This window comes from Heptranchias perlo, chromosome 7, assembly GCF_035084215.1.
Source record: "Heptranchias perlo isolate sHepPer1 chromosome 7, sHepPer1.hap1, whole genome shotgun sequence".
NCBI lineage: Eukaryota > Metazoa > Chordata > Chondrichthyes > Hexanchiformes > Hexanchidae > Heptranchias > Heptranchias perlo.
The window spans coordinates 25,591,856-25,615,918 of NC_090331.1; the positions used below are offsets into that span (position 1 = coordinate 25,591,856).

General features: G+C 38.7%; 1 protein-coding gene across 1 annotated transcript in view; it reads right to left on the bottom strand.

The window, feature by feature from the left end:
- arhgap15 (Rho GTPase activating protein 15) overlaps positions 1–24,063 on the bottom strand; it is a 576,367-nt gene that overhangs the window by 253,019 nt on the left and 299,285 nt on the right. Inside the window, exons 8-9 of the mRNA XM_067987193.1 lie at positions 5,271–5,366; positions 2,742–2,877 (exon numbers count right to left, since the gene is read on the bottom strand). Coding sequence (XP_067843294.1) covers positions 2,742–2,877; positions 5,271–5,366 — 232 coding nt within the window. The remainder of the gene's footprint in view (positions 1–2,741; positions 2,878–5,270; positions 5,367–24,063) is intronic.

The window sequence follows — 24,063 nt, forward strand, 5'->3', positions numbered from 1 at the left end:
AACTAGCTTGCCCTATTTGAATCATTCGTCTTACTGGAAAATCATGAGTCAAAGAAGCTGTTTAAATGATTGTTCTATATATCAATATACTCCCTATCAAGTATTAGGAAACATAATTAATGACATCTGCCAAAGGAACATTGACGTTTTGAAATCCTGAGGTTGAGGGTTGATAATTGATAATTTAGTAACACTTCAGCATATTCTGCAAATTCACTTATGTATAATTCAATAGAAAGAAAGATTGGTCAGGTTTGCATGTGCCAGTGTCTTTCAAAGTATTCCAAAGAGGGCACTATTTTAGATTGATCAGTGTCAGCAGTGAGTTTTTCACCATACTTTGGCAACGCTATAGCTGTGTTTTAAACATTGGCATATTTGCCATCCCTCATGTGAGCAACCTTATGTCACAGTATTTTTCAAAGAATCTGAAAATGTCAACATTTGATTAAAAAATGTAGACACATGAAAGTGGCAGAAAAAGGTAGGTAATCCTCCAAGATCACATTTTCAAATACATCAGAAGCTAGACAGTATCAAGCAATGCTGCCCATGTCCACAGCTATATTTTATGTATGTGTGTTTGTGACTGTAAGGGAGTCATTTGACATCAAACACCACTAGAGTGAAGTTTAACGGGCTCATGATTGGAATCTTAAACCACAAGGTGCAATAAGAGTCTTGCAATCACACCAATATATCTATTTGTTGTTCTAATAAAAGGATGGCTTTATTCATTTCTTGGGGCTGCTTTATTTTTGCCAACAGTGGCTACTAGAGCAAGCAGTGACAGCCAATAAACTGACACCCACACTGCATGACTAATGATTCTAATATAATCACTGCAATTTCATTCAGAAATAATTTGCACTTGATTACCAGGAAATATAAAATGGCCAGTATATACTAATAAATATCTAAAAAAGTGAAAAAGCTAAAAGTTAATCCATCATCACAGATTATATTAATTTGCATTCAATTGAAGACAGCTGCCGATGTAATAAAAGTACAAAAGATTATTAATTCAGCATGTAGTTGCTAGTTTACATTTTTTGTTTAGAACTCTCTTTAAGAAGTGTATTACTTTAAATGATTAGCAGCATTGTCCAAAGTAACAAGTTCATACAATTTTCTGTCAATAACAGTTTTTCATCAATGCAGTTACCACCAAGAAAGAGCAAGAAGTGATGGAACGGCATATGGCCATAGCTCTCAGAAAGTAAAACATGTTGGAGTAACCTCATCTTACAAAATCTAGAGAGCCAAAAGCAGCTTGGTATCAGACAAAATGCAAAATGGACTTTGCGTAATGATGAATGGCCTCCTAGCTTATTCCCAATTCCAGTTGGGATAGAATTGTCCTTTAAGGAGATTGATGACAGTGCCAGGGAATTTACCATTATTTATTTCTTCATTCAGTCACTATACCAAGCATTGCGAGACCAGACTTTGTTTTTCCTACCTGTAAGCTTGTAACAAATACATTTAAATATAGTCTTTACAGCAATACTCTTTTTGCTCATTTTATAAAATAACATCTACATCTTATTCACGCAGCTCCTAGGCAATTCTGCTTTCAGGTACGTTCTGGTAGGAGGTTACAGTACCAGCTAAGATTTAGACATTGGGATCTGTGGTAGAATCTCAAAGTCTGATATCATTTATTTGTAATGGCTTCATCTAACCAATAAATTGTCTGTCTAGTGACCTGGATTTATAAAAACACCCTTGTAGAATCTGCTAAATAATAGGAACAAACCTTGAGTACAGATGCAAGTATCTTTGGTAAACTAAATGAGAATAAACACTGACAGTTTAGGAGTACTTATATGTTTACCCACAGTCCCAGCAGACACTTTAGGGAATTAGGAATACTTTCAACTTCCAGTAGTAAGGAATCATAATGTTAAACATTTCTATACAATACAACAGAATGTAACAGATGCAGAGGACCGCATTGTCGAGCAAAGCTTTACACATTTCTTTCAGATGATTAGTTTGCTTATACCACTGCCCTCTTTTTTTGGTTGTCTCAGCTGTGATTTTCCAATGTGCACCTCTAAAAACAGAAATGGATGACCAATGCCATAGCTGTTTTATGTGAATCAGGAAGGGTCAGTGGATATCATTATCTGCTCCAGATTTTTTTGTTTAGAAAAGGAAACAGCATAGGGGGAAGGGGTGGGGAAGGAGGGATGGACAGATTGCTATATACATTAAAAATGATTTTGACACAAATTTTACCAATGTTTTACCTCCATTGATATGCCAGCAATATTAATTTTTCTAGCATCGAACCCCTGGATGCCATAGGCAATAAAATAAACAATTTAAATTAAGGCCTTACAGTTGTAATCAGAAATAGTGTGTGGGAGGGGTTGGATTATTTTTTGATGTCATGAGACCTTACACCCATCCAAGTTACAAGATTTCTTTTCACGCAACGGGTTATTAAAACACGGACTGCAACCTTTAAGAAGAAATTAGATAAACACTTGAAGAAAAAATATTACACAGTACAGGGAAAGCGCAGGGAAATGGGATTTGAGTAAACAGCTCCAATGTGGAACTGGCACTACCAAAGGCAAAATGGGCTAAATGGCCTCCTTTTGTGTTCACTTTCTATGGTAAGTGAATTTCCCCAGAGTTCCTAGTTAGTTGGTATATTTGCAGAATATAATTTAACGTGACATTCAAAAAAGGAGCTTACATACAAGATATGGTAATACTAAGTGACTTACTTAATGATTTTCTGTGCTCAGATTTTGGTTCTTTTGGATTTGACTTGCTGTTGCTCCCCCCCTCACACCTGTTCAGTTCTTCACTACTTGAGCTTTTCCAGATACTGATTGCTGATGTTGAGGCTCCCTCCTTTGACTGCAATGTCACAAGTGGATACCAATAAGAGAAATATTAGGAGATATTCTCTTTACCACATTTGGAAAAATATGATCAAAGTACGTGTACCAATAGCCAATCTCAAATAGAGAAGAGTAAATGTGGTTAGAGTGACATGGAGTGACTCAAGTGTGTTGCCTCTGATTCCTTACACAGCAAATTCCCAAACTGTGCCAGATCATAAGAGATGGGTGCCAAGCAAAGGAATGCCTCCACAGCAAGAGAGGGAAAACCAACATCCAAATTTAACCAGACATGCCTTTCACACCACCTACCGGCTAGTTCTAAGCACCACCGACAGAGGCATTTGATCAGGACTTCCTCTAAATCTCTTGATTGGGGGATGGTATGTGATGAAAGGGAGAGAGGAAGAAGAGGAATATTTCCCAGAATGTAAGAAGGTAGTCAGCAATGTGAACTGCTGAGCTTCTGCACAGAGATGAAGTTTATTTTCTTTTACCTCTATGTATAATTCACATGATTACATTCAGAAAGTAGATATAGTAAATAAGTCCACTGAGCTATCGCTGGAATCTATTTTTTCAATAGTGTCGTAACATCACCTGTGTTACAATAATAAAGCCAAACACTTCACATGATGTGACAATTGGTGTCACTGGAGTTTCCCATCATGTCCACACAACGTGAAATTACAAAAAGAAAATACTTTTAATTTGTTCTTAGGATGTGGGTAACATTAGCAAGGCTGCATTTATTGCCCATCCTTGGTTGCCCTGAGAGATGGGCCTCCCGCTTGATACCTCTGCAGCCCTAGTGCTGATAGTGCTCCATGGCTGCAACAGTTCAATTATTTTCATGTAACAATGTATCGTATCAACAGGATATGTCTTGGGAATCAGATAGTTGATCAAAAATAAATTTATTTTTCTGCTGTGTCTGAGGCACTCAGGAGTTGTATACCCTGCGCTAGTCAGTGGCCTAATTTTCATAAACCCCTCTTCTCCAATATGTATATGCTCTTTTTTGTAATGAGTTTCTTTTACCAATATAGAAGTCAGCAACCATGCAAATGAATATTACAATATCATGCTTTACATTGTCATCATTGGCAACTGTTGTGCAGTACCTTTGTAAAATAGTTAGACTTACAAAACAACTAGGGCAGAACAACCAGTTGATCCTAGTAAGCCCACACTTCTACAAAGTACAGCAGTGTCCTGAAATGGGCTTGTAGAGGCCAAAAACATCCAATTTTTGGTAGCACTCATGCCTCTGAGTCAGAAAGTTGTGGGTTCAAGTCCCAATCCAGAGACTTGAGCACAAAACCTAGGCTGACACTCCAGTGCAATACTGAGGGTGCTGTCTTTCAGACGGGATGTTAAACCAAGGCCCCATCTGTCCACTCAGGTGGACGTAAAAGATCCCATGGTACTATTTCGAAGAAGAGTAGGGGAGTTCTCCCCAGTGTCCTCAATTAACATTCACTAAAATTGATTATCTGGTCATTATTTCATTGCTGTTTGTGGGACCTTGCTGTGCCCAAATTCGCTGCCACATTGCCTACATTACAACACTTCATTGGCTGTAAAGTGCTTTGGAACGTCCTGATGTCACGAAAGGCGCTATACAAGTGCAAGTTTTTCTTTCTTTCTAACTTGAAATCTTGTAAGGGGGCATTTATTTCGACCTATTGCCCAACTTAACTAATTTAGATCTTCCTTACACTCTATTGTTTGTGGGTGAGTTGGAAGAGAACAAACTAAATAAATAAAATGGAGGCACTGGAATATAAATGCGGCGCATGATTGAAGTGTAGATCCTCTTCCAATGAAAATGTTTCTGCAAAAGTTAAGGGTACTAAATAGCACCACTTAAAAATGACATAAGATTTCGTTGAGTCAAAATGCAACAATGTGGTATACACATAAGAATCAGCATGTATGTTTGTGTCAAATACAAAGCAGTCAAGCTCCTTTGCAAATAATTTGATATGAATGAATTTCGACTAGGGTTATTTTGCTAATGTTAGTGAAAAGTCACTGTGAGTATAAATTTATGTGCTACATGTTAGTATAGTTTAACTCAATTTCTTATAAATGCACATTATGTCCTATTTGAGTCATTTCAGGTCTGTTTTAAATTTAAAAACATCATGCCAAAACATTTTATAGAAAATATGCAAAGAGGGATTAACAATGCCACAGGGAGCTATAAACAAAAGAAACAAGGTCTAAAGGGTCTGATCAGAGCTTGAGAAGCTCAGGAAATATATGGGAAAGTATTTTTTTGGCAAAAAATCTAAAAATGTTTATTGTGCAACTTTGAGGACAGATTGAACAAATATACAAACCCTTTTATTTGCTTCCAAGAGAAGTTATTTTAGTTAATAGGGTTAAGAGCATTATACGTACCAGTTTATCAATCACATGTTTGATGGCCTGGTACCAGTCATGTATACTGTCATCGTCAGAATGGAGAAGAAATTCATTGCCTGAGACAGTTGTGAGCTGCGTCAAGAGAAAAAGAAAGCGGAGTGTGATTTTATTTAATGGAATAAACAACATAAGAAAAGCCCAGTAACCTAACTTGTCAGCACTTAGTTCATTATGATCCAAAATCGATATCACTCGACAGTAACATAGGAACATAGACGAAAAGTGACCAAGGTCCATCTAGTTCGCCTTCTATCATCCTGGTAGTCGCATGATACAATGATAATAGGAGACCAATCAGTGCCCCTCCTTCAGCCTATCCTATATTATTTATTACATTCACATCTGCCCAAAACTATGAAGGGACTATTTCATTAAACCAGATGCTTTAGTCCACTTCCTGACCTTAAAGAAATCATTCAAAATTAATTGAGATAAAAGGAAAACAAAATACAAATGCTGGAAATCTGAAATAAATGAATTCTGACGAAAAGTTTCCATCTGAAATATTAACTCATTTTTTCTCACTTGCGATGTAGATGGACCAGAATGTATTTCCATCATTTACTGTTCTTTTAAATGTGATGTTTAAACTAATGAAACACATAATACATGCCAGCATAATTGAAGAAGGGCCAGGTTAATTACAACTCATCAATGAAAATAAAAACCACATTACACAGACAGACCTCCCTGAAGTATCTTCTAAGGAAACTATAGAAAGTCCTAAGCAGGAACATGAGTACAGGAAGAAGCAAATAAGGTATATATCTTTTATGTCTACTATGTATTGGGGGCTATTTTCAACCTCATTTCTCACGAGATAAATGGATGGCTGACAGTGGAAAATCGTGGGAGGTGCGGGGGGAAAACCTTGATTACTTATCAGTCACCCAAGACCCACCTGACGCAATTTTCAGGCAGACTTGTACGTGGGCACACAGCATGCCCACCCGAACCAGGCGAGAGGCTGCTCACACTGGTTGTAGGACCCATTTGCAATTTTCAGATACAAATGGGTGGAATGTGTGTTGCGCATACTCCGCCTATTTGTACCAGGCAGTGAGCTGCCTAACCAGCAGTCCTTAAAGGGACCGCTGGAGATCACTCCAGAAATGGCCTGCAACTTTTTTTCGGGTGGAATGCTCCTCCAAGCCCCACAACTGTGGCCATTTACTGGCTGCCCCCATCACACTGCACCTCCTCCTCCCATTTTACTGCTTTCTTCTTGCTCTGCTCGCTCATGGAGCAACCCAATTTCCTGTCCACCCACCCCCCTCCCCACAGTGTGGTGCGTTGTCGACTTGCCCTTATTGAACACTTGGGAACTCACCTGAATTATACTGATTGAGCCCGAACCTGAACATTTTTTGGGCTCCCGACTTCACGCTCGTTCTGGGTGGAAAATAAAAATCGCCCCATTGTCTTTTATTTTCTCCACTCCCTATTTTAATTGTATTGTTTTAATATTGTCTTCTGTTAGTCCTGCTATGCCATGATCTTTCTTACACCATTAGGCTGCATCACGGTCTTTCTCATCTTTCTCAATTTTATGGATACTATGATTATTATATTACTCGAAAGAAATAATCTGCTCCAATTTCCAAAATTTAGTTCCAAAATCCAAATGGTCATCCTTGTAAAATATATTACAATAATGGAATTGGAAAAAGCAGAGGTAAAGATGGCCAATGAGTTAATTTGTGTGAAGAAGTGAACTGATATTGTGGAACTTTTAGAAATAAGTATTTCATTTGTCCACTAAAGTTTATAACAACAATTTTAAAAACAGAAAGACTATGAGCACAACATATATTTCTTCTCAGAACTTATAGCGTAATAATAATGCTACTACTGTCCACTATAACTTGCAGTTAGCTACAATATGTTTCAGTAAATCAGGTATCTCTGAACATCACCTGATATTCTGCAGAGTTCACTACTTCACCCCTTCATCAAGGCAGAATCCCTATCTTTCATACTCTTCTTAGTCACACAATTTTTACAAAGGGTTTTAAATGTATAATTGCACTATCATTGTTGGGAATGTATGCTCCATAAATACTCCCACAAGAAAATGTTCGTGAACACTGCCTTAACAGGTTAATCATTAATCATTGATGAATAGAAACTTTTGTGGTCAGTGCTAAGACGCAAGCACAAAACGACAACCTGCATTTATATAGCGTCTTTAACGTAGGAAAACATCTCAAGGCTTCACAAGAGCGTATTCATGCAAAAAGTGACGCCGAGCCAAAGGAGGAGATATTAGGAGGGGTGACTAAAAGCGTGGTCAAAGAGTTAGGGTGGGTATTAAAGGAGGAGAGTGAGGTGCAGAGGTGGAGAGAGAAAGGGATGGAATTCCAGAGTTTAGGCCTCAATAGTTAAAGGCGCGCCTGCCAATGATGGGGTGAAGGGATTGAGAGATGCGTAACAAGCTAAAGTTGGAGGAAGGCAGAGTTCTCGTAGGGCTGTCGGGCTAGAGGAGGTTACAGAGAGCGGGAAGGACAAGGCCATGGAGGAATTTGAACATGAGCGTGATAATTTTAAATTCGAGGCATTGCTGGACCAGAACCCAAAGTAGGTCAGCGAGCACAGGGATGATGGGTGAGCAGGAATTGATGCGGGATCGGATACGGGCAGCAGAGTTTTGAAATTAGCTCATGTTCAAGGAGGGTGGAAGATGGGAGGCCAGCCAGGAGAGCACTGGAATAATCAAGTCTGGGAGTGACAAAAGCATATATGGGGGTTTCAGCAGCAAAAGGGGATGAGGTCCTGCAAGGTGAATTCAAGGAGTTAGGAGTTAAATTAAAAAGCAGGACCTCAAAAGGTAGTGATCTCAGGGTTACTACCAGTGCCATGTGCTAGTGAGTATAGGAACAGGAGAATAGACAGAATGAATGCGTGGCTGCAGGGATGGTGTAGAAGGGAGGGATTTAGATTCCTGGGACATTGGGACCGGTTCTGGGGAAGGTAGGACCTGTACAAGCGGGACGGGTTACACCCGAGCAAGACCGGGACCAATGTCCTCGCGGGGGTGTTTGCTAGTGCTGTTTGGGAAGGTTTAAACTAGAGTGGCAGGGGGATGGGAACCTTAGCGGGGAGTCAGAAGGGAGTAAAGTTGGGATCAGCAATAGAGGGGAAGACCCAGGGGGAATTTACAATACAAATAATACAAATAGTTGTTCAAGAACAAGTGAAAGGGAAAAGCATAGAGCAGCAGAAAGAAAGTGTACTTTAGACATGACAGATAAAGTGAAAACAAGAAGGCATAAGGCGATTAACCCATCTTCAAAGCTGAAGGTCAGGCTAGGGTGTGTGGCCCAACTAAGAGTTCTATATACAAATGCATGGAGTATAAGGAATAAATTAAATGAACTACAGGTTCAAATTCAAATTGGAGGGTATGACATGATAGCTATTACTGAGACATGGCTGCAGGATGGTCAGGATTGGGAACTAAATATACCGGGTTATAAGGTCTACAGGAGAGATAGGAAAAATGGAAGAGGGGGAGGAGTAGCCTTAGTGATTAGAGATTAAATCAATTCAATGATAAAAGAGGATATAACGAGAGGTAAGCAGCCAACAGAGACCTTATGGGTTGAATTGAGAAATAGGAAAGGATCCAAGACTATAGTGGGAGTTGTGTATAGGACCCCTGGCAGCAGCTCTGAAGTGCGAGATTGTATAAATGCAGAGATTAGACAAGCGTGTAACAAAGGCATAGTGGTCTTAATGGGGGACTTTAACCTTCACATAGATTGGGGAAAGCAGACTAGCAACCGTCAGAAAGGTAGTGAATTTCTTGAGTGTGCCCGGGATAGTTTTTGACAGCAGTATGTCCTTGAGGCAACAAGGGGGCAAGCCATACTAGATTTAGTAATGAGTAATGAACCAGATTTAGTTAACAGCTTAACTGTGCGTGAACATCTATCCAATAGCGATCATAACATGATCGAGTTCAATGTAGTGTTTGAAAGGGAAAAAAGTGAATCAGCTGCTAAGATTCTAGTCTTGGGTAAGGCCAACTTCAATGGGATGAGACAGAGACTGTCCACAGTAAACTGGGCAAATCTGTTAATGGGTAAAACGACTGATGATCAGTGGGAAATGTTTAAAGAAACATTTAACGTGATACAGAATCAGTTTATACCCCTGAGGGGCAAGAACTCTACTTGCCAAAAAAAACAGCCATGGACAACTAAAGAGGTAAGGGACAGTATAAGACATAAGGAAAGGGCATACAAAAAGGCAAAAAATGGCACAGATCCTGGCGAATGGGAAAGATACAAAGATCAACAAAGTTGTCACAAAACAGATAGTAAGAGCTACAAAAAGAGAGTATGAAAAGAAACTTGCAAGGGATATCAAAACCAATACAAAGAACTTTTATAGTTATATTAGGAAAAAGAGGGTGGTCAGGAGCAGTGTTGGCCCCTTAAAAACTGAAAGTTGGGATATTGTCATTGACAATGGGGAAATGGCGGACATGTTGAATAATTATTTTGCGTCAGTAGTTAGAGTAGTAAAAGAGGATAGCATGCCGGAAATCCCAAGAAAACTAATATTGAATCGGAGACAGCGACTCGATAAAATTAACATAAGTAAAGCAACAGTAATGAAGAAAATAATAGCACTAAAGAGTGACAAATCCCCAGGACCAGATGGTTTCCATCCCAGGGTTTTAAAGGAAGTAGGTGAGCAGATTGCAAATGCCCGAACTATAATCTTTTAAAGTTCTCTAGATTCAGGAACTGTCCCTCTAGATTGGAAAATTGCACATGTCACTCCGCTTTTTAAGAAAGAAGAGAGAGGGAAACCGGGGAATTACAGACCAGTTAGCCTAACATCTGTTGTGGGGAAATTGCTGGAGTCTATAATTAAGGATAGGGTGACTGAACACCTCAAGAATTTTCAGTTAATCAGAGAGAGCCAGCATGGATTTGTGAAAGGTAGGTCATGCCTGACAAACCTGATTGAATTTTTTGAAGAGGTGACTAAAGTAGTGGACAGAGGAATGTCAATGGATGTTATTTATATCGACTTCCAGAAGACATTTGATAAGGTCCCACATAAGAGACTGTTAGCTAAGTTAGAAGCCCATGGAATCGAGGGAAAATTACAGACTTGGTTAGGAAATTGGCTGAGCGAAAGGCGACAGAGAGTAGGGATAATGGGTAAGTATTCACATTGGCAGGATGTGACTAGTGGAGTCCCACAGGGATCTGTCTTGGGACCTCAATTATTCACAATATTTATTAACGACTTAGATGAAGGCATAGAAAGTCTCATATCTAAGTTTGCCGATGAAACAAAGATTGATGGCATTGTAAGCAGTGTAGATGGAAACATAAAATTACAAAGGGATATTGATAGATTAGGTGAATGGGCAAAACTCTGGCAAATGGAATTCAATGTAGACAAATGTGAGGTTATCCACTTTGGATCAAAAAAGGATAGAACAGGGTACTTTCTAAATGGTAAAAAGTTAAAAACAGTGGATGTGCAAAGGGACTTAGGGGTTCAGGTACACAGATCATTGAAGTGTCATGAACAGGTGCAGAAAATAATCAATAAGGCTAATGGAATGCTGGCCTTTATATCGAGAGGACTGGAGTACAAGGGGGTAGAAGTTATGCTGCAGGTATACAAAACCCTGGTTAGACCGCACCTGGAGTACTGTGAGCAGTTCTGGGCACCGCACCTTCGGAAGGACATATTGGCCTTGGAGGGAGTGCAGCGTACGTTTACTAGAATGATACCCGGACTTCAAGGATTAAATTACGAGGAGAGATTACACAAATTGGGGTTGTATTCTCTAGAGTTTAGAAGGTTAAGGGGTGATCTGATCGAAGTTTATAAGATATTAAGGGGAACGGATAGGGTGGATAGAGAGAAACTATTTCCGCTGGTTGGGGATTCTCGGAATAGGGGGCACAGTCTAAAAATTAGAGCCAGACCTTTCAGGAGCGAGATTAGAAAACATTTCTACACACAAAGGGTGGTAGAAGTTTGGAACTCTCTTCCGCAAATGGCAATTGATACTAGCTCAATTGCTAAATTTAAACGTGAGATAGATAGCTTTTTGTCAACCAAAGGTATTAAGGGATAAGGGCCAAAGGCGGGTATATGGAGCTGGATCACAGATCAGCCATGATCTTATCAAATGGCGGAGCAGGCACGAGGGGCTGAATGGGCTACTCCTGTTCCTATGTTCCTATGTTCCGACATGGGTGAGTCAGGGCAGAGGTGGTTGATGTTACAGAGGTGGAAGTAGGTGGTCTTTGAGATGGAGAGGATATGGGGTCGGAAGCTCAGCTCAGGGTCAAATAGGATGCCGAGGTTGCGAACAGTCTGGTTCAGCCTGTGACAGATGCCAGGGAGGGGAATGGAATTGGTACCGAGGGAATGGAGTTTGTGGCAGGGGCCAAAGACAATGACTTCAGACTTCCCAATGATTAATTGGAGGAAATTCCATCTCATCCAGGACTAGATGTTGGACAACCATGCTGAGGACACAGAGGTAGCAGAGGGGTTGAGAGCGGTGGTTGAGAGGTATTGCTGGGTGTCGCAGTGTACATGTGGAACCTGACATTGTTTTCCAGATGATGTCGCCAAGGGGCAGCATGTAGATGAAAAATAGGAGGGGGCCAAGAATAGGTCCTTGGGGAACTCCAGAGGTAATGGTGTGGGGGTGGGAAAAGATGCCATTTCAGGAGATTCTCTGGTTATGATTGCGTAGGTAAGGGTGGAACCAAGTGAGGGCAGTCCCACTCAGCTGGACACGGAGGAGAGGTGTTGGAGGAGGATGGTGTGGGTGACCGTGTCATAGAAACATAGAAACATAGAAAATAGGAGCAAGAGTAGGCCATTCGGCCCTTTGGGCCTGCTCCGCCATTCAAAAAGATCATGGCTGATCGTCTAACTCAGTACCCTGTTCCCGCTTTTTCCCCATTTCCCTTGATCCCTTTCGTATTAAGAAATATATCTATCTCCTTCTTGAATACATCTGATGACTTGGCCTCCACTGCCTTCTGTGGTAGAGAATTCCACAGGTTCACCACCCTGTGTCAAAGGCTGCAGAGAGGTCAAGAAGAATAAGGAGGGAGAGTTTACCATGGTCACATTCACAAAGGATGTCATTTGTGATTTTGACTAGGGCCGTTTCAGTGCTGTGGCAGGGGCAGAGATTTGACTGGTGAGGCTCAAATGAGTAGTTTCGATCAAGATGCTCATGGATTTGGGGGCCGACTGCTTTGTATATTGTAAAATTAATGACTGAATGTTCACTATTACAAAATTTTTCAGTGGTTTTTGGCACAGGTAACATCAGAGGAATTCACTGTCTTTATCTGTTTCAAACATTCTCGAGCAAACATGTTTATTTTGGAGTGCAGTCTTATACAGTTTAACCCCACAGTTAAATTGCTCTGCAAACAATGTAGTTTTTGTATTATTATAGTGTAATGAAATGTCATAATCTCTCCAGTTCTTTGATGATGGCAGAACTTTAGGATGACCTTTGAATTAACCAGTGCATGTGAACAGCTACTCTTAGAAGGACAAGCTTATATTTTTATATATAAAAGGTCAAAAGTAGTGATTGATGCTATTCTGAAGAATACTTTTATATATTTTGGAACAAAGTTCCTGATCTAGTGAAATAGCACCTTCATTTATTAACCCAATTTGATAGTTTTTAGCTTAATTTTGCCTACTCGGTTCTCCACTGGCACCCAGATTATCATCTCCAGCCAGGAGTGCACAATAGTCCCATCCATAGTCATCTATGCCTCCTTGGTGACCTGCAGGAGGCTTATTTGTATGATGAAAGAAGGGACCCACCTCTCCCTCTGGCCAGTTTTTCTTACCTCCATGTACAAAATAGTTGAGACTGGTGAAAATCGCCCTCTAGAGGAAGCTATAGCAGAAGTATCAATATAAACTGGGATTCGCCAACACGAGATTTGTAGAGGGATCTAACATTCTACTGGGCGCTCCTTTGTTTACCTGCATTCTAAAATTTAAGTTATTCAGATCTTTTACTAAAATGATCAAAACCGAAGTGTGAGAGCTTGAAGCATTTTGTTTCACAGAAGTTCTATATTGAAGGAGAATGTGGTATAATACCTGTATATTACTAAGTCAAGTTTAGTTCTGTTTTCATATAAGCAGTAAAAATCTACTAGTGTCAATTTCTGAAAAGTCACATAATACTGATGATACAATGGTGTAATAACTTTTATTTGTAATACTGCCTATAAAAATAGTTATGCTTAAGAAAGAATAGCTAAAGGATGTACCAGTGGTCCAATGGATTTATGCATCAAGGGTATTGATGTAACAGGTTAGTAAGGAATTGGTTCATGTCTGTGATTGTCCATTTAACAAGTTAACAATCTCGGCCATGCTAAAAGGCGATGGAGCCAAGTGAAAGTCAAACATACTGCAGGCAATAAAAAGATATGTGTGTCTGTGAGTGAGAAAGGGAGAGTGAGGCTGTTAAAGGAGAGAAATATAAAATAAAAATGTTGGAGGAATTTATTTTGAAGTCTATAATTTTCTAAAGGTTTGGGCTTATTTTTGAATGGTGTAAAATTAGGATTGAACACAACTGCAATATTTTGAAATAAAGTTGTTGAAAGCTTTTACTGTGTCAGTATAATTGTGAAAAACATTTAAGTATTGAATTGAATATTACGGAAAATGATATAGATATTTATGAATTACTAATAACACTTGTATTGAGCACTGCTCCACCCTAATATTGCTGCACTTTGGTTCTACCAATGATGCCCAAGAAAGTAGAATATGGTGCAAAACTGGTGCAAAAACTCCTAGCTGACAAGATCTTAGAAAGAACATATTGCTGCAAGATATACCCACTAGTCAAAAAATGCAGGCAAGCATAATAATTAAAAGGAAACACAGCATTTTCAGCCAAAATGTAAAAATAAGTGTTGGAGATATGCCTCAGTATAGTTCCCTTGTAAACTATAATACTGCACAGATTGTGAAGATTGACACTGAATCTGGTGCTATCATTCATTATTGCCATGTCACTCAGCTTCTTGGCTCACTCAAGCTCAATCTGTGACATGTTTGTGATTATCATACTCATTTAGTAACTATATGGCATATGGAACACAAATACTATTTAGCTGCTTAGGGTTGGGTCATTCGTTTCTAAAATACCACCAAACTGGAATAATTTAATGTCCACATTACACTTACAAGGGGCTCCAAAACCAGACAAAAATTGATCCTCTCAGTCTTTTAACTACTTGATGTTCCCAGAGCACTTAAAATATAGCATTTAACAGAAAAGAACCCACAACTGAATATGAGTCACAGATTGTGTTTAAATACTTGGTTCATAAGCTGCACCTAAGCAACGGGTAGTAGGTTTATTAAGCAATAAAAACCAAAACAAAATCAGAACCGTTATTTGGCCCCAGAACATTTATGGGCTACAATTATCACTGCTAATTCATGAAAGCACAAATGACTGCAATTTCAATCTTCATTTTTGCATTGAAAGTATGATGAAGACCAGTGTACCTTATCCAACAGAAAAGCTGGAAGTCTTCTAACCTCATTAGATTACTAATGCCACCACTTTAAAAGGGAATGGATGATGGAAATGTAAACATCAAAAGTTTCAACTTACACAAGCTTGGTCAGTGTCCTTCATAACTTACTTTGATTTTAATTTTACATAATATTGATACACTTCAATCAAAACATCCAAAGGGTATAATTTCCGCTGTGTTTTAGAGCTAGTATACATATGAAAAGTAATTTTCTCTGTGAACAGTACTGGAGTGCAAGCACATCTTTGCCTATGCTCCTAAACTTGCTCATGTTAGTAAATATTCAAATTCATGTTAACATGTTGATCCAGCATCAGCCCTTTCTTTGATTGTTAAGAGGCAATCTATGTGGAACATCCAAATTAACTCAGCATTGACCTCATTCACTTGGGTTACTTTTTCCCATTTAAAACTGGTATTAAAGCACTAGAGGGAACCAGCAAAGTTCCAGTACATCATATATTGCCCAAACCAGAAGCCTTTTGGTAAATTCTGCAGCATGGGTGTTGCATTAAATTTGGCAGTGCTAGATATTTCGGAGAAGCAACAGCAGCTGGAGAACATGTCCTGGCAGATTCGAGGCCATAGGAAGCAAACTTACATGATTTTCTATTCCCAATTGCAGTGTGTAAGGGAGTTGCAATTCAACAAACGTGATCTCAGACACGTATCAGCCCTAAAGGCATCAAGATGATACTATCAGTAGAAGTCAAAATGATCACCATACAAAAGCTTTATGCCAATGGGTGGTTCTCCCTGTCAACTGGAGATATCACTCAGATCAGCCAGCATGGGGCTCACCTCTACATCACTGAGGTAACAGGTGCCTTGTTTTGCCATGTGCAGCATACATCATACACAAAACAAGCATGCAGCACAACCTGGAAAGGTAAACTCAATTTTTCCAGTCATGTGTTATTCCCATGTAAAAAGCAATACTGACTGTACTCTTGTTGCCTTTCATATAGCTGCAGTTAGTGCCCTCCCCTTTATTAACAGAAGGGGTTGCTGGTCTTTGTATGATTAGAGGGTATGAGACTACCGGCAAAAAAAATAATAGTCAATGCTCTCTATTACATTAAACATTAGCTGCTAGGGAGAAGAACTCTGTGCATGCATCCTTCATTGTCAATGCCCTCAGTGCGAGAGACAGCAATAAGTAGTTGGCAGGATAGTTCCCATCTACTGGGTGTGCATCACATTCCTCAAATATTAGCTTGAGACTGTTGGTGCAGTGTAACCATAGCTCAAAAGATGCATGAGCTGAAAGAACCAAGTTATACTTCTGACTCCACACCATTCTCTAATGGAGGAAATGGAGCTTTGCAATCATGAGCTTACACACATGCATTATGCTCTGCTCACCGGCCTCTAAATGCCAGTGAAAGTTTTGTGTTAATGATGAAATGGTTTGAGATTGTTGAGGTGGTCTCATACTGCTTGGCTATACAATCTCTGTGACATTTCTGAAGTTACTAGTCGAGTTTCTGTGGCATTGCATATATCACCCCTCAACCTTCTAAGTTCAAGGGAATACGAGCCAAGTTTAAGCAATCACGGGGCACATAATTTAACCCTTTAAGCCCTGGTATCATTCTGCCGAATCTGCGCTGTACACCTTCTAAGGCCAATGTATCTTTCCTGAGGTGCGGTGCCCAAAACTGAACACAGCACTCTAGATGGGGTCTGACCAAGGATCTGTGCAGCTGAAGCATAACTTGCTCACTTTTGAATTCCAACCCTCTTGAGATAAAGACCAACCCAGCAGCCATAGGTGTCAATTTTAATTATATGCACTGAGGTGGCATTTTCTGGGGAGCATCAGTGTGATGATGAGAGAGCAACCATGTTGATAAGTTAAGGGCAATAGCCTTTTATTTTGTATTTTAAAATAATCACATTGATTTCTCCTCATTAAAAAAAAGGATTCTTTCTCATTGGCGAGCAAGAACTCTATGTTTCTTTGATAATTATTTATTTTCCATTTCTTCTTTTTACTGAGGTGAGATCAATTTGTCCCTAGCTTATCTCCATAGTGATTTTTTTGTTGGAGCATTAAGGAAAAATTACTTCCTAGATTGGAAAAGTCACTGCCTTGTACCACCATATCTCACTTACATCCAAAAATTACCTATGCATTGTCACAGCATTTGCTCCCAGTGCTCTGGTCCAGTATTTCATATGTGCCAGTGATATGTACCAAAAAACTGTTGTTTACAACACAAGCAAAATAATTTAGCGGCAGCATTGTAAAGATGATTTATTTTAACAAACACAAATACTGCTGTGGAAATCATTTACAATCAGTAAAAATTTTCTTTCATTTTGCCTAATCACCCTTCTGGGTTCAACAGAATGTTTACTGGTGGGATTACTGCACTATGCTGTGGTCAGTGCCCAAACTGTTCCATCCATTAGTGTGCTGTAGTAGTGCTGAATTTCTGCCACTTATAGGCAAGGGAGTTATCCAAACATGCTGGCACCCTCTAGTATTGGGTACTACAACATTTTATTTTCACTGATTCCAAAGATGTTTCTTCATGTTAAAACCTTAGAAAAGTATCTTGCAGACTGTTTGCTATGGTACTCTCACTTGCCAAGTTGGGAAAGAAAGAACGTACATTAATACATTACCTTTCATAACCTCAGGAAGACCCAATATGCTTCGCAGCCAATGAACCATAACAGCCAATTTGCACACAGCAAGGTTCCATTATCAGTAATGAGATAAATGACCTCGTAATCTGTGTTAGTTGAGGGACAAATGTTGGCCTGGACAGTGGGAAAACTCCCCGCACTTCTTCAATTCTATGGAATCTATTAAAAACACCTGACATGGCAGACGGGGCCTCAATTTAACAACTCATCCAAGAAAGGGCAGCCCCGACTGTGCAGCATTCGCTCAGTACTGCACTGAACAGGCAGCTTAAATTACGTGCTCAAGTCTCTGGATTGGGGCCATGACCTTCTGAGGGATGAGGCAGGTGTTCTTGAGTGCAAACAGGAAATAAGATTCATGAAGAGAACACCCTGCAATGCCAGTTTACCTCTCCCATGCCCTTCTTCAGGAATTGATCATTCCTATCTGATTTAGATGGGACAATTTGACAGAACATATTCATGGGACTTACATGACTAACTTTCTGGTTGGGAGCTCAACTTCTGACACCTCTGAGCCACATACTGCTTTGTCCAATATCTACAGTTGTGATTTTTTTTGCGACTTTTACAAAGTTGCATAAAGTCTTTTTGTGTTACATTGCTATAGGAGTTGATTGTTGCACCATTTTCATGCTTTAGATAAACAAAAATGATTGTTCCTCTCATTAGCAAAGCTCACAGGAACAGTACCATAATTGCGGCCAAAGCAAATAACTTGATATAGCATCCCATCATAAGTAGCGGGGTGTTATAAAGTTACTTTATGGACTGAAATGCAGAATTTTTCATTATGTTTTATATATTATATTGTAGATGTTGTTTTGTGTAATTATTGATTCAGCTAGTGTTAATATTTCAAAAAGAAGCTTTTTTTCTCTGTGAGCAGTTTGTCATCACTTAACAGTGTATAATCTAGCAAATCTAAGTTGCGCAGCTGTACTACTATATATAAAAGTAAATAAAATAGCCATTTTGATTAATATGATAAAAGTAAAAGTGTTTATGCTGAGTAGCCTCCACTATGAGATAATTATAGGCACTTATTTTCTTCAATCCTAGCTTGGAGAGTCCTTGATGATGGGATCAGAGAAAGTAAGTATGAACTAGGGCTAAAAAGGCTGTTCCCTTTAGCCTGGAATTGTACTTGCAGACAATGGGACAGTGTAAAGGATGAGGAGGCGTCTTATATTTCCACTGATCTATACCTGCCTGACAGCAGAAGGGGGCTGAATTAACCCAAGCAGAAATGCAATTATTAACACAGGGCACTTTAGGGATTGTGTCATTTCAATTGTGCCTGACATTGAGCTCCTTCGCACTGTTGAGTTTTAGCAACTCTTACCAGCCAGTTCCCCAATGACAATTAAAAGAAAAGTACTGGGAGAATGAACATAAACGAATAACAGGAAAAGAAAGATGTTAAATATAATCTTAATTTACTGTAACAATTTTTTAAAAAAAGGAGTTTTGATAAGAAAACGGATTTTTTCAAATAACATCACAGTCATACCCTTTAAAAAAAAATCAAAGTTATCATCCATTTAATTTTTATATTTAAACAGTGAGTGCTGATGACATTATTGTGGGGAGGAGGGAACTGACTCAGAGGAGTTACTGCCCCTTGATACTGTGAAGTAACTGAACTAACACATCAAGCTGTTTTAACTTTAATTGCACATATTACTTCAACTTCCTCACACTGTCAAACTCAGTAACTCCTCCGGGCCAGTTACGCTGGGAACACTAACACCGTTTAAACAAAAGCATTCATGAAGAAATCAACTGGGGGAAAAAAAGCTTAAAGCTGATTCTTTATGACTGTTTAATGTCTACAAGAGCCTACTGATGGTAAGACTCATTCTAATAATTTTTTTTAAAAAACAGAAGAATTGCTGTACAGTTATGGGGACAAAAGGGTCCCAACTCCCAGAAAGGAACCCAAATGGCATTGCAAATGACAAACTGAATCACACAAATGTATAGCGGCTCAAACTAAGAAAAAAGAAACTAGATTGTCATGGGAGTGGTAACCCTGGAACAAACAAGGGTTAATGACATCACCTAACATGCTGATACTGCATGCACTGAAAGCTCAGCAGTCCTGTTAAAAAAGCCAGGTTTTGGCCATAGTTTGAAATTCAACATAAGCATGTCTGTCCCCAGCTGTTGCATGTTGGAGAGTTTACAGCTTCTGATTCACTGCAATAATATGTGTTTACACTGCAGATAACCCCTTAAGTGCTGGTTGCACATATCAAATTCATACATAAAAGGTCTTCTGGCATCACGATCATTGGATAACCATAAAATAATCATTTAATCTTCCGACTGTCAAAGAGTGTTTTAAGAAATACTACATACGGACTGTCAATTATACTATGCTCTTCATTTTTATTTAAAGATTTCTTTGACATAATATTTCCTTTGTGATATCCATTGTACACGAAAGCTTTTTATCATCTAAGCAAAGGTATTTTTAAGTTTGTTGTTAAAATGAATAAATATAAAATAAGGAGTAATCAAAAGGTGGATAACAGACATATCTCATGTTACTCTATTTGGGGCACGTACAAGTTTCAAAACTCATTGAGGGATCCCATAAAGAATCTGTATTACTCAACATTTGTTGTTATGTGTAATAAATACAAGGTACTGTTATCTCTCCCACCTCACCATTTTCTTTCCTGAATAATGAAAAATATTTGTATCTGAGAGCATAACTGGATGCGCTGGTTACGTGTTAAGCTCATCAGTAATGAGTGTCAATGGCCATGAGAAGTTTGTATCAATCTTCTGAACCCTCAGATTATATTACAGACTTGAACTAAATCCCTGATACCTATTATTGGTTATAGTATATACCGATAGTATTTTACTTGGATTTGAACAGTTTTGTTGACAATGGTTGGCAGTATAGGTGTCAACTGCCACAGCATTCGATTCAGGCATATGGGAACTTACAGATTCACTGGGCAAGTCAGATCCATGCAGTTCTACTGGCAAAGAACACATGAAACTCCATAGGGCTTTTTGTTTTCCAGAAAGCTGATGGTATGCTTAAACTTGGCCACAGGCTGTGGGGCTGTGCAATAAAGTAATTTGGGCAAAGTAAAGATGAAGAACACAAAATAAGCACGTGAAAAACAAAGCTAAAAGAAAGAGAAACAGAAAGTGATGAAAACAAAAGGATTGAGAAATATGAGAAATTGAAAGAGAAAAGAATTAGAAAGAAATCAAAGGTATTTTCAGGTAAGAGAATAAAAAAACAGAAACTGAGAAAGAAACCAACATTGGGTACAACTCTACTACCTTTCTTCTGCAGAACAGAATCATGTGCTACACCTGTATGAATAAGGCCAAGTTGTGAAGGTTATGTCTGCTGAAAAGTCATCTAAAAATGGAGGTTAGGTGCAGGTTTTCAAGAAATAATTTACCGATGATTACATGGAAATTTTAATATTCCGTATATTATAATTAGGAGAAGACAAAATTGGTGACCATAAGTTGTTGGACACAGGTCAACAATTTTACTATGGATCTTATAGGGCACAATACATTACAAATGATATTCCATCATTAATATATCTTACGGGCATTGACAAATGAGATACCACACATGTAGTTCAGTAGGCAAGATAATAAGCAATTTTCAGTCACAATATTAAGAGCATGAAGGTTGGCTGAGTTACTTATGCAGAAAGCTATTGTCACTGTGTTATAAGAGCTGGAAAAGATAACAACCAGAAGGATGTGAATAAATGTAATGGATTGTCACGCCTCTCTGGTGTACATACATTACACTGCATGTGCTAGCAAATGGTATTCCAAGATAAAAGTCTTGAAAGCACACTAGGTAAAATGAGCATCAGTGATTACAGTTACCATGATGGTGAGTCTATTCTGAATGTTGATCCCTGCCTGCAGCAGCAAGCATGGCATCATGGTAATTGTAGTTCTTACAGTTAATTTTATTTAACAGCAGTGCAATGTTTTGATAATAGCAAATGTCACCCTGTTACATTCAAGATAAATCCTTCATTTAGAACCAATTTGGCAAACAATTGTAAAAATGAACTTTCTCAGATTGTCAAACATTTAACAAGCAGGGTATTCACACAACACTATTAAGAGCTTGATGTCTCCAACAAACTGTGAGCCATATCAACGTGTCAGAAAATTTATAAAATGGAATCATGAAGTGGATATTTTGTTAATTTGTTGGTGTTCTCTGCTGGTATTTCAACAAGCACATCAACAGCAGTGACATTTCAATTGGGTAGTATCTCTTGTAGTGGATGTTGATTCCAATTTTACTGCTGTTGCATTGCTGTATGTGCCAGTGCAGTTTAATTTTCTTCATGTCAATAAAACCACCTATAAACACCTCGGGTTGAAATATCTGTGTAAAATTAAAAGATACGAAAAGATTTAACTAATGCAATGTGTGCGATCAATAGAACAAATACCAAATCTGGAACTATCAAATGTTCAAAGTTTTGCTATTGTTTTCAAATGATGTCAGGAAAATTACCTAAAATGGCTTGTGCACTAGTTTTCAACCAGAGTGGGAGACAGAGCATCACATTGCATGGAAACATTTCATCTCCTTTCTGGGGAAAAAAGGGTGGAAGACTAGGAATCGACTTGCTCCAGTCAACTCATCCTGTTTTCAGATAAACTTGGAACAGCATCAAAAGAGGCCAGTGGGCCATCACCAGTATGCATTTTGGCTTGTTACCTATTTATGAGGACAATTGACATGCATGGAGGAAAATGGGGAAAGAAATGTTCATAAGATATTGTATAAGTATACAAGACTAGGGATACAAAACCGCATTGTATTTGGACTGGAACTGCTCCACAAACTGTCTTTCATTCTTTGGACTATTTTGTCAGCTGTTGACACAGGCAAGCACTATCCAGTCAGGAGAGAAGTATGCAAGAAAATACTTCAACATTTTTAAAATCTAGCCTCCCCTATTCCAGAGAACATGTCCATAAAAAAGCACTGGAAACCCTGTGATGAAAATGTGGTGCCAATTACATTGTGAGGGATGGATTTAGGACACAGTGAAAATTGTACTTTAAAGGGGCAACATCATCAGGTTAAAAGTAATTGGGGAAACTTCTTTTTCTGTTTGGGAGAGAGAAGAGCTAAAAGAACAGTGTGCCATTAAGAAGATGTTTCATAAATGTTATGACAATGTAAATCAATGAAATACATGTCATCACATTTTGTGTTTTTCCAAACTCTTTTACATGAAGCCAGTAGCCCTTTAAAATAGAGAAACTCAAGGCCATGAAGCAATTGCAAAACAAAAATCACAATATTTTCCCAAGTTTGAAAACAGACACAGTAACACCAAAAATGCAGCAATACTTTGACAAATCTCTCTATTGTACAAAAGAAAGAAGGACCCCCACAGAAACCTCGACTCAAAAGGCCATTACACAGTACTGTAAGCATTTTCGTCACGCATGTGAAAAATATTCCATATTTTTAAAAAATGCAGAGACAGCTGGTGCTCCCATATCAATCAGCCAAATTATCCATTTATTTACCTGTAATACTATATGGCCAGCACCTGTAGCCCTCCAGTGTCAGGTGGCAGCTTAACAACACGAATGAAAGGAGGGAAATGGTTCAGGACCTTATCTGTGTTTTCAATTTTTCAACACCTGTCATACTGAGGGCTTTGTCAGTCACATTTGAATCCTCTCAGGAGAATTTTGCTTGCCAACCTGAGTGATGCCAGCCTGAGAAACAGAAGACCGTGCCAGAAGGTTGTTCTGCTTTTTATACCACATGCTTGGATTCAGAACAAGTGGAGTAAAAATTTGTTTTTGTAATGTCCCAACCTACTTGGCATGCACTGCTTTGATTCAAAATTGCAGCCGAGCTCCCTGTAGTGCCTCACATTATGTCTCAAAAACTTTTAGTATGCTTACTGAGAAAAATTGCTTCTGGGCGCAAAACTGCCATTTTAATTGATGAAATGACTGTAAAAACATATTTTACATGAAGTAGTAGCAGAAATTAAAATCGCTAATAAAAGCGCATCAACATTGGGGGTGTTTATGTTTATTTAACCTACAATAGGTTTTTTTAAACAAAAAATGATTTTATTGAACTGATCTCTTTCAAAAATTCTCGGATCTTCAATTCAGAATCAGGACTCTGAATACCGCACCACGCACCCTCATCCATATGTACTCAAAATCACAATTTATGAAAATTGTTCTTAAAAAATCGTTTCTACTGAAACATTATGAGGATAGATATTTAGCAATTCCTTAAGTTAAAAAGGCCTTAGTCAGATTGCATTTATAGCACCAGAGAGTCTTTAACAGACACAAAGCTTATTAAAGTAGAAAGACCTTGGTGGTTTACAAGTTCCTGTGGACTGTTTAGTAGATGCTGACTTCAGTGTCAATACCACAATAAATTTACACCTAAAGTGCATCCCATCGAAAACACATGTGTGCATTATTATATATAGCTATTTAAATACATT